Source organism: Phascolarctos cinereus, unplaced genomic scaffold (genome assembly GCF_003287225.1).
Source record: "Phascolarctos cinereus isolate Bilbo 61053 unplaced genomic scaffold, phaCin_HiC Scaffold_5;HRSCAF=322, whole genome shotgun sequence".
Taxonomy (NCBI): Eukaryota; Metazoa; Chordata; class Mammalia; order Diprotodontia; family Phascolarctidae; genus Phascolarctos; species Phascolarctos cinereus.
Genome location: NW_027555958.1, coordinates 107,030,462 through 107,042,963, shown reverse-complemented (window position 1 = coordinate 107,042,963; position 12,502 = coordinate 107,030,462). Strand labels below are relative to the sequence as shown.

The 12,502-nt window shown below is 33.3% G+C and overlaps 1 protein-coding gene across 3 annotated transcripts in view; it reads left to right on the top strand.

The window, feature by feature from the left end:
• The window catches only part of ADGB (androglobin), a 196,138-nt gene that overhangs the window by 62,818 nt on the left and 120,818 nt on the right, over nt 1-12,502 (top strand). For all 3 annotated transcript variants that reach the window (XM_020986568.2, XM_078155080.1, XM_020986567.2), the window contains exons 10-11: nt 5,089-5,204; nt 10,545-10,719. In XM_020986568.2, the coding sequence (XP_020842227.1) occupies nt 5,089-5,204; nt 10,545-10,719 (291 nt within the window). The remainder of the gene's footprint in view (nt 1-5,088; nt 5,205-10,544; nt 10,720-12,502) is intronic.

The following is a 12,502-nucleotide window of genomic DNA, read 5'->3' as shown; positions in this document are numbered from 1 at the left end:
TAAAATAATGGGAAAACAAGTATAATCCAGTGTAGGAAACCTTTTCAACCATCTTGACCTTGACAAAAATCCGAACTGATTAAATCTTTCCTTTTTTTTTTATCCTGCAATTTAATATATAAATAGACTAGTAATTGGCACAGCAATAACCTACCACCTTAGGTTTCCTAGTTGGCTCTTTGCAACCATATTTTCAGAATTTTACTATTACTAAGAAGTATCTTAATTTTCATCGAAGTTTCCTCAATATGTCAAATTCACTTGTTTCAATGATAATAGTTTTATTCATTCATGATTTATATGCTCTAATAATTTGTTATGGCCCTGTAATAATAGTATTTCAGAGTCCATCTACACTATGTGTCACAGCTTTAGGCTCTGTTATTTTCTACAGTAATTGCTATTTGAGTAAAATACTTTTTCACATGAGAAATTGGCAAAGCAGCATATAAATTCAGGTCCTGTGTTTTGGGGTAATACCTGAACGAAAGCACATAAAATATAAGGATGAGGCAAAACTGTACATACTCAGGTAAAAATACTCTGACATTATATACCCAAGAACAGTTTTCAGATGTGTTTTCTTTTCTATATATAAACAATATCTTATTTTTCCAATTACATGTAAAGATAGTTTTCAACATTCACTTTTTATAACATTTTGAGTTCCAATTTTTTTCTCCCTCCCTCCCTTTCCTTCCTTCTCCCCAAGATGGCAAGCATTATAATATAGATTATACATGTGTAATCATGTAAACATATTTCCACATAGTCATGTTGTAAAAGAAGAAAACAGAACAAAACGGAAAAGCCAGAATGGAAAAAAACAACAAAAAAGCAAAAATAGTCTGTTTCAATTAGCATTCAGACTCCATAGTTCTTTCTCTGGATGTGGATAGCATTTTTTGTCATGAGTCTTTTGGAATTGTCTTGGATCATTACATTGCTGAGAAGAGCTAAGTCAGTCACAGATGATCATTGCACAATGTTGCAATGTGTTGTACTGTGTATAGTGTTCTCCTGATTCTGTTCATCTCACTCAACTCAGTTCATGTAAGTCTTTCCAGGTTTTTCTGAAATCCTCCTGCTCATCATTTCTTATAGCACAATAGTATTCCATTATAACATTTCACGACTTGTTCAGTCATTCTCCAATTGATGGGCATTCCCTCAATTTTCAATTCTTTGCCACCACAAAAAGAGCTGGTATAAATATTTTTGTATGTGTAGGTCCTTTTCCCCTTTTTATGATCAGTTTGCAATACAGATGTAGTAGTGGCATTGCTGGATCAAAGGGTATGCACAGTGTTTTTACCCTTTGGGCATAGTTCCAAATTGTTCTCCAGAATGGTTGGATCAGTTCACAACTCGACCCAACAATCATCAGTGTCTCAATTTTCCCACATCTTCTCCAACATTTGTTTTTTTCCTGTTCTATCATATTAGCCAAACTGATGTGATGTGATGTGATATGATGTGGCACCTCAGAGTAGTTTTAATTTGTATTTCTCTAATCAGTAGTGATTTAGAGCATTTTTTCATATGGCTATACATAGCTTTACTTTTTTCATCAGATGCGCTTTCAAAGAAGTGATTGATACTATCCTGAGTAAACACCATAACTATCATGCAAGTTAATCATCTAATAGCTATTCAAAAGCACATAACTTCATAGTTCTGCCATTAAGTAGATGACCTTGAGAAAATCATTTAACCACTCTTGGGTCTCAGTTTTCTTGTTTGTAAAATTCAGTTCAATCATTTATCAAGTGCCTACTCCATGCCTGCAATACTAGAAACTTGGAATACAAAGATGAAGATAAAATTGGCCGAGCTTTCACAGAATGATTGGTTATTGTACTATCTAACTCGTTGGGATGGTGTGAACTAGTCTTCCATCAGTAAGAATAGTGATTATTATTTTAAAAAATGTGCCATATTCAATTTTAGACAAAATAACCTTGCCTGTGTATAACACACATGTGAGGTTGACCAAAAGGTTTTTAGAAATTTATAAAATTTGCCTTTATCAAGCTGGAAATATTTTGTATTTGTAGAAGATGCCAGTTTATAGTTAATGAAACCCTAAATATTGAATTTTTAAAAAAGTAACTCATTTAGCACCTATTTTGTGACTAGTAATATTTAATTTATATTCCCATGTTTGTACTTGTAAATCTCCCTTTTTAAATATGGTTTTTAATAAAGAAAATAATTTCAATTGCTGACCAAATATGTAACAAGTAATTTTTAAGCTGAAAAAAAAAGCAAGCCAACTCCCAAATATTAAACTACCCATGAAGAATATTCAGTGTATGTTTGTCTGGTTTTTAAATGTGCTATTTGTGTGAGGTATGTAATATAATGTATCATCACTTTAGGATTGTCTCAGTCACTATTTTAAACCTTTTATCAGTTCATAACATATCTGTGAATTTCAAACATGATACACCTGCAGATTTGCATCAAAGGAATGAGCGGTGTTCCTTCTTATCCTATACTCTAGCTATATACCAATTTAGATTTCTGTCTGAAGGCAGGGCAAATTTGGGTTAAATATAAGGAAAAAATTCCTAACATATTCCCAGTAAATGTTCACCTATCCAGAACAAAATCAAGTCAAATAATCAGAATTTTCATCTTTCCTAAATAATGATAATTAATGTTCACTGATTTAATTCAATATTCATTTATTGTAAAATTCATTATATTAAATTAAACAGTGACCTAGCAGGGCTATGGGATATGGGAGTGGCTTATAAGGATTAATTTATTAAAGAATCAATATGCTGTGGGGAGTTGATAGTTTCAGAGTACTCTGCAATGGGCAGTCCATTTTCTCATAGGATCTCAGGACTGGAAGGAATTTCAAGTAGAACCTATACTTGATTTTTTTGGGGGGGTGGGGCTAGGCAGTGGGGTTAAGTGACTTGCCTAAGGTAACACAGCTAGTAGGTGTTATGTGTCTGAAGCTGGATTTGAACTCAGGTCCTCCTGAATCCAGGGGCAGTGCTGTATCCACTGGGCCACCTAGCTGCCCCTAGAACCTATACTTGAACCATCATCTCCTTTATACTTTTCCTAACAAATGTCATTGGGAATATTACATATAGTTCTAGGTATTACATGTTAGGAAGAATAGTGACCAATTGGATCGTATTCAGAGAATAAATCATGGAATTAAACCTTTGACAGATGAGGATCATTTGAAGAACTGAGAATGCTTAGCCTGTAGAAGAGAAGGTATAGATGGCCTATGATTTAAAAATTTGTCATGTGGAAAGGAAATAAAGAAATTAGATTTGGTGGGGGATTTTTATTCTAGAAAACAGAACTAGAAGCAACATGAACTATTGGAGAACAAATCTAGAGGTCAAAATAAGGAAAAAAACAAACAAACAACACAACCTTTTTTAAACAATCACACCTGGCCAAAAGTGAAATGAGCTTACCTGAGAGAACTCATTATTGGAGCTTTTTAGACGAAGCTAGGTAATCACTTATGAGGGCTGTTATGGGCAAGATTCATGCTTTAGGTAGGAGTTGGAAGATATAACCACTGAGATCCCTTTTAATCAGAAGGCTCTATAACATTAAAATTAAATTCAGAATCCATGAATTGTAGAGTTGGAAGGAACTTGATTTGACATTTAATCCAACTATACCTGAAGAAGAATTTTTCTCTTTACAACATCTCTGACAAGTGGTGATCCTTCATTTTCAAGATTTCCTATGAAGAGGAACCCAGTATATCTCTAGATATCGTGTTCAATTTTTTGATATATCTTATTGGCAATGTTGTTTCATACACATCCAACTCTCTGTGACCCCATTTGGGGTTTTCTTGGCAAGGATGTTAGAATGGTTTGCCATTTTCTTTTCCAGCTCATTTTTCAGATAAGGAGCTAGGCAAACAGGGTTAAGTGACTTGCCCAGCTGGTAAGTGTCTCTGGCCAGAACGGACTGAAAATGACTAAGCAATAACATGCAAGGTACTATACTAGGTGCGAAAAGAGTTATAAAGCCTTTCAACAAATGGACATGATAAAACAGAGTATGAAAATAAGTAAGAAAGGCACACACAAAGAAGTATGAAAAGTCAGAGGAGTGGATGATTTCTGGCTTGGAGGATCAGGGAAAACTAAATAGAGGAGGTAGCATTTGAACTGGGCCTTGAAAGTGGGGAGGATTCCAACTGCTAAAGGTAAATCATGGGCGGTTTAATTGTGGGTAGAAGAAATTGCATGGGAAAAGTAACAAATAAATAGTGAAGAGTAGGAGGGAATATTTTTGTAGTCAGACTGAAGGGAATATTGAATTGTTGAGTGAAGATTTTAGACTATTTGATAGACAATGGGGAGCCACAGAAAGTTTATATGATGGTGCTTAAGAATTCATTAAAAAAGAAGAATAGAATTTAAATGAAAAAGAAAAGGGAAAAAACTTTTTTCCTAGTAATGATTCTCTTAACCTCACACTGATCTACTGTAGAAAATTTAAGTCAGATGTAATTTTATCAGTGTAAAATGATATTAGTATATTAGTGATGTTTTATTGTATAAATAACAAAAATATAATACATATGTAAAAATGAAGAAATTACATTTTAAGAATAAATTCTATCTTCACTGATTATTGTTAACTCTCCTATTTATGCATTGTTTCTTAAAAGGCATTCACAATAAGAATTACATTTATATCAGGGCTTTTTTTTCCCTTATGAAACTAAATAGAGGTTTTATGTATGACAGCCAAGGTAATTTCCAGTATCACAGTCATGACTCCTGGGGCTTCCTCCAACATTAAGCACATTTTGGGGTGGTAGTTAAAGAAAGATTTAACAATGCCTATCACTGTAATGTAAAGTATAGTGAAAGTGCTTTAAGGTATTTATGACGTTACCATGGAGGTCAGAATTATGAAGCATTATGTAAAATAAACTTACATTATTTGCAGCTTAATGTTAATTTCTAAGTATTATCCCTCCCCTCAATTTCTCATGAGCTAAGATATATTTAGATGCAAATTTGAACCAGATATGATGATGTAGTTTTACCGTATTAATTATTATGTGATTTTTTTTTTTAGTTGGAGTATCAGGAGGAATTCAACCGTTTGTTCCACAGTTACCTCAAATGGTGGTATATGCTACTTTTATGCCTCTGAATTTGTTTGAAAAGAAGATCTTTACACTAGAGAAGATGGTAAGCGAGTAGTAGACTCACTATAGTTTGATTATATTTTAAATCCTAATGTTTCAGCTTCATGTAGTGGAGAACAAGGAGAACTGGACATATGGAAATTCAGGATACAATATCGAATTTTGCCCCTAATTCATGGTGAGACTTTGGCCAAATCAGTTGATTCACTCACCTAAATCTTAATTACCTCATCTATAAAATGGAAATGTTTTATTAAACTGGCTTACAATTAGGATTACTCTCCAAATCCTAAGCAAAAAAGCCTATTGTCCTTGGGGAAAGTTATGTTACTTTATGTTACTTTGCTTGTTATTATTATTTTTTTTGGCATCTAGATTTTTTTATCCCTAAAAGGCTGTATACTGAGTCCTCTGGTAGTTAATAGGACAAATAGAATCTATGAATATTTGTTTTGCGTGGTTAGAAAGAACTTCTATAAATATTGAATACAAATTAGGTTGAAATGGAGATGCCCCAATGTAGTGTCTATTCGATGTACAATTTACAATTTGCATTTAAATTTGCCTTCTGGATGAAGTGCCTTGTTGCAAAATATAATCATCTCTGCTGCTCTCTCAGGCTGTTGCTACCTCTTTCTTCCCTCACTACCTTGTTGCTGGAATAATAGGATTTATAGATGAGAAAGAACCTTAGAGGTCATCTAGCCAGTTATTTTGTTTTACAAATGATGAAACTGAAACCCTGAGAGGTACAGATAGATAATAAGTGGCAGAGCCAGTACTCAAGCCCAGGTCTCCTGATTTCAAGACTCATGCCCTTTCCATTGCATTATACTGCCTTTCTGAGGCATGATGTTAATTCTGTACAACTACATTGTGTGGTACCAAAACAAAGAAGGATAACATTAAACCGTGGCATGATTAAGAGTAAGTGCTAATTTTGCCCAATTTTATGCCAATAAATTTAACAATTTAAGTGAAATAGAACAATATTTACAAAAATATAAACTTAGATTAGCAGAAGAGGAAATGGAATATCTAAATAGACCTGTTTTAGAAAAAGAAATTGAACAAGCCGTAAATGAACTTCCTAAGAAAAAAAGCACTATGACCACATGGTGCATTCTATCAAAAATTTAAAGACCAATTAATCCCAATGTTGAATAAATAATTTGGAATACAAAAATTTAAAGACCAATTAATCCCAATGTTAAATAAATAATTTGGAAGAATAGGTAAAGAAGGGATCCTACCAAACTCGTTTTATGAAACAAATATGATATTGATACGTAGACCAGGAAAACTAAAAACAGAGAAAGAAAATTATAGATCAATTTCATTAATGAATATGGATATGAAAATCCTGACTAGGATTCTAGGTAGGAGATTACAACAAAATATTACAAAGAGTGTACGTTGTGACCAAGTGGGATTTATACCAGGAATACAAGGATGGTTTAACAGAAGGGAAATTATTAATATAATTGACTATATCAATAATAAAAGTAACAAAATCATGTGATTATATCAATAGATGCAGAAAAATCTTTTGATAAAATACAACATTCATTTCTATTAAAAACACTTGAAAGTATAGGTATAAATGGGTTTTTCTTTAAATTGATAGGAAGCATTTACCTAAAATTATTAGCAAGTATTATTTGTAATGGGGATAAGCTAGAAGCCTTCCCAGTAAAATCAGGTGTGAAATAAGGATACCCACTATCATAAATATTATTCAATATTATATTGGAAATCCTAGCAATAGCAATAAGAGAAGAAAAAGAAAATTGAGGACTCAGAATGGGCAATGAGATAATAAAACTCTCTCTTTTTGCAGAGATATGATGATATACAGATGAAATCTATAAACAAATTAGAGGAGAATGAAGGACAGTGGAGATCCATGTGTAGGGGATGAGAGTTCATTACCAAATGAGATAGAGAGGTTAACGGGGGTAAAATGGACAATTTTGATTATGTAAAATTTAAAAGTTTAAAACAAATCCAAATGCAGCTAAAATTAGATGAGAAGCAAGAATTTTTGGGGAAAAACCACTGATAACTTTCAAATATATGTAGAGAACTGACTTGGTAAGTGACCTAAGGATATGAATAATGTTCTAAATTATTAATAATTAAAGAATTATAAATTTTAAAAAAATCTGAGGTACAATCTCACATCTATCAGATTGCAAAGTTGACAAAAAAAAGGCAAATGACAAATGCCAGAAGGGCTGTGGGAAAACATGTACATTAATGCATTGTTGGGGGAGCTGTGAATACATCTAGCCAATCTGAAAGCAATTTGGAACTATATCCCCAAAACTATTAAACCATACATACTCTTTGATCTAGTAGTATCATTGCTAGATCTGCACCCCAAAGAGATCAAACAAAGAAGATGAAGGACCCATATGTACAAAAATAATTGTTACAGCTCTTTTCATGTTGGCAAAGAATTGGAGACAGAGAATGACTGTCATTTGGGGGGTTGGCTAAACATAGTATCATAAATGATTGTGATGGAATGCTGTTGTGTTGTAAGAAATGATGAAGGGGGATGTTTTTTAGAAAACCTGAGAAGAATTATATAAACTAAAGCAAAGAGATCAGTAGATCCTGGAAAACAATTTATATAATAGCAACAATGCTATAATGACAAAAAACTTTGAAAAACTCAGGAACTCTGATCAATATAATGGTACCAGTCACAATTCCTGGGTACTCATGATAAAACATGCTATCTTAGTTCAGATAGAGAGATGATGGACTCACCATGCAAATTGAAGCATTTTTTTTTGACATGGTTAATGCAGGGATTTGTTTTGCTTCACTATACATATTTTTATTTTTCTTTCATTCTTAATGGGTAAGGGAGAAGAGATAGGAAGAACAGAACATGGAACAAAATAAAATAAAACTGAATGAAAATAACAATGTATTACTATACCTCTCTTACCAAATTTCTTTCAACAATTGTCCTATTTCTTTTTTTGTCATCCTTGTCAATCTTATGGGTATGAGGTAGAACTACAGTTTAAATTTTCATTTGTCTTATTATTAATGATTTGGGATATTTTATGTCATTCTTAATAGCTTTCTTTTCTTTTGAAAAATGCTAATTAATGTCTTGTGACTAAAAATTCATCCATTAGGGAATGGCTGTTGTTATATATTTGAATTAGTACTCTGTATATTTTAAATATTAGACCTTTATCAGAGAAATATGCTGCAAAGATTTTCCATTGTCGTTTTCCCCTTCTGATTTTAACAGCATGAAATTTTTTATGAAAAACCTTTTCAATTTTATATAATAAAAATTGTCCATTTTTTTCCTGTGATCCTCTCTTTCCCTCAAGAAGTCTTCTCCCATATGTAGTTGTGAAAGGTATCACCTTCTTTGCTCTTGAAATTTGTTTGTGATGTGATAGATAGGTTTTATATAGATAGGTTATATGTTAATTTGGAGCATATTATGGTTGACGTACTAATTTCTGCCATATTGTGTTCTACTTTTCCTATGAGTTTTTATTGAATAATGAGTCCTTACACCAGTAGTAGGTTTCTTTGGTTTTATCTAACATTATTCACTTGCTTCTGGATCTTCTGTAACAAATATAATACATTGATCAACTTTTCTCTTTCATTTATGCTTCATTTAATGTAGCCTGAAACTTTAGCCTAAGGGCCATGTTGGACATGGACTCTGTCACCCATTGTTTTAGTTCTGCTTTCCAGGTTTTGGGTCATCTGCGAAACTGATTTGCATATTTATTATACCTGGGACACTATAATAGGGAAAGTCTACACTTGTATCTAATTGTTGATGATTATAGTTAAAAACTAATTTGAGTCCAGTCATTTTTCTGCAGCACTTACCTGATCTACCAGCCTAGTAATTCTGCTACTAGGCAAGTGAAATTACTCTTTAATGACTTAACTTGAATTTGATTCAAGTTGTTGATTATTTGATTATCACTATATTGATTATTTGTTATCACTCTTCCCTTTTTTACATGTTGCTGGTTACGCATTTTATAAGAGAGCTGCGTCTTGAGGGAAGCGAAAGTTTCTAAGAGGTAGAAGTAAGGATTAACTATATTTGAGATAGAGGGGGTAGTTAGACAAAGGCACAGGGATAGGAAATAAAATGCCAAGTTCAAGAAACAAAGAACATGGAGCCATATAATTAATATATCTAATTAGTCAAGGTAATTTAGTCTGACTTAGGAAAGGTTGGAAAAGTCTTTAAATGCCCCAAAGAGAAGATTGTATTTTATTTTCTTCTAGGGACAATGGGGTTGACTGAAGGTTATAGGGGGAGTTATTAACTATAACTTAGGGAAGAAATGAATGTCAACTGACATGCGTCATTTAAATTACAGGAGGAAATTCATAGGATTATAGATTTAGAGTTGTAAGAGACTTCAGAAGTCATTGAGTCAAATCCTATCATTTTGTAGATGAGATACCTGAGACTCAAGGAAATTGATTTGTATAAGATCTCACAGGGAATAAATACCAGAGTTAGGAATTGAATCTAGGTCCTCTTGCTCCAGTGCTCATTCTACAGTGTAGACACAACTGTAGAATGATGAAATATCCAGAACATATTCATCCTATTAAAAAGTGCTCTGAGAACTTTAATGACTTTAGCTTTACATTTGATATAGTACTATTTTAAGTACTATATTTATATCTATTTCTGTCATCATAGGGCTGTGGCTTGATAAATACTACCAATAAAGAATACCTGCTAATGTGACTCAGTTTTACTTAGTGTGTCAGGCTCAATAGGGTTAAAAATAGGATTAGGATATCTAATCATATTTGGTCACATTTATCATGACAATGCTATTGAAATTTGAAATTCTTAATAGGACACAATTGATGAGCTTCTCCTTCGCTAGCAGTTAGTTGTCTAAATTTAGAGTATCCTAAAATGGGGCAGTGACAGCTATCTCTACTTTTTAGCTATAAAAAAGTAATAGTTACTTTTTAATGTTATAATACATTATTCTTTGGAGTCAGGGACCTGGATTTGAGTATTGGTTACTTTAAATGGGTTGAGGTAATTGATTGACTTAGTTGGCCCCCACTGTCATAGTGACCTCGAGCAAATTGTCTAACCTCACTGAACCTTAATTTCCTCATCTACAAAATGGGTCTGTTAATATTTGAGCCACCTAAAAAAATTTCAAATCTTGTTGCAATGCATGCCATTATAATAAAATTTTCTAAAGCAATTTTCAAAGTCTAACCCTTTTCAAGCAATATCTGATATAATAAAATTTTCTTCAGTTTGTTCTGAATTTAATTCAGAGTTCAAAGGGTACATTTGCCCTCATCCTCTTTGTCATCTTTGTCTTGTATCTTTTAGACAGAATCTGCTGAAAAGCTCAGAGAGCATGGACTTTGCCACGTACGTAGCCATCCCATGCTGGTGACTAGAACTAGGTCTTGTCCTCTTATAGCTCCACCAAAACCACCATCTGTACCTGCTTGGAAACTTATTCGCCAAAAGAAAGAGACTGTTGTGACAGATGAACCTCAAGGTTTGTTTCTTATTTGTTGTCTTAGGAAATGATCATTTCTAATTTACTAATATCCTGAATGAAGGCTGACAGAGGCTTCCTTGTGATCCTCCAGAATGGTTGGACCAGTTCAGTATTCCACTAGTATTTCATTAGTGTATCTATTTTTCCCTCATCCCTTCCAGCATTTGTCATTTCTGATAGGTGTTAAGGGGTAGCTAGCTCAGAGTTATTTTATGTTATGTTATGTTATTTTATTTATTTATTTTTGCCTTTTGGTGAGGCAATAAGGGTTAAGTGACTTGCCCAGGGTCACACAGCTAGTAAGTGTCATATGTCTGAGGCTGGATTTGAACTCAGGTCCTCCTGACTCCAAGGCCAGAGCTCTATGCACTGCGCCATCTAGCTGCTCCATCAGAGTTATTTTATATTATTTATTTATTTATGGAATGGACTTTTTAAAAAAAATTATTTACTTTTAGTTTTCAACATTTACTTCTACAAGATTTTTAGTTCCAAATTTTCACTCCATCTCACCCCTCCCCCCACCCCAAGATAGCGTGCATTCTGAATATCCCTTCCCCTAGTCTGCCCTCCCTTCTAACTCTCACCCACCCCTTCTCTTATCCCCTTCCCCTTCTACTTTCCTGTAGGGCAGGATAGATTTCTGTGCCCCATTTCTTGTATTTCTTATTTCCCAGTTGCATGTGAAAACATTTTTTTAAACATGTGTTTTTAAAACTTTGGGTTCCAAATTTTCAGAGTTATTTTAATTTACCTTTCTCTAATCAGTAATGATTTAGAGCATTTTTTCATGTGACTATAAATAGCTTTGATTAATTCTTCTGAAAACTGGCTGTTTATATCCTTTGATCATTTATCAGTTGGGGAATGGCTCTTATTTTTATAAAGTTGGCACAGTTCTATACTCGTATATTTGAGAAATGAGGCCTATTTAGAGAAACTTGCTGTAATTTTTTTTTGACATTTCTTCATTATCTATGGTACTTTTTAGCATAATGTAATTTCCCTAATTATCTCTTAATTATGTCTCGTTTTGATTTTGCTTCATCTGAGATTCATGATTGCTATCCCTGCCTTTTTTATTATATCAGATACTACTCCAGTCCTTTATTATAACTCTGTGTGTGTGTCTTTCTTTTTCAAGTGTGTTTCTTGTAAATAATATATTGTTGGATTCTGGTTTCTGATCTGTTCTGCTATCTGCTTCTGTTTTATGGGTGAGTTCATCTCATTCATATTCACAGTTATAATTACTGTGTATTTCCCTCCTCATTTTCTTCTGTTTCTTACTCTTTGTTTTTATCCTGTCCTCGTTACAAGTCTGTTTTGCTTCTAACCACTGCATACCTTAATCCCTTTTATCATCATCTCCTCTTTCTCTTATTCTCTTCCCCTCCTATTTTCCTACTGGGTAATTTACATTTATATGTACTGCTGAATGTGTATATATATTCTACCCTCTTTGAACCAATTCTGATGTGTGTGAGGTTTAAGCATTGCCTGCCATTTCCTTCATTTCCCCTCCATTGTAAAAGTTCTTCCTGCACCTCTTTTGTGTGAGAAGAATTTTCCCATTCTACCTCTCCCTTCTCCCTTTTCCTAGTGTATCCCTCTTTCTCACCCTTCATATTTTTTGGTGATCATTCCAATATACTTGACACACCCATGCCTTATGTCTATGTAAACTCCTTTTGATTGCCGTAATAATGATAAAATTCTTAGGAGTTACAGGTATCATTTTCCCATTTAAGAATGTAAACAGTATTGTATTCTTTATGAT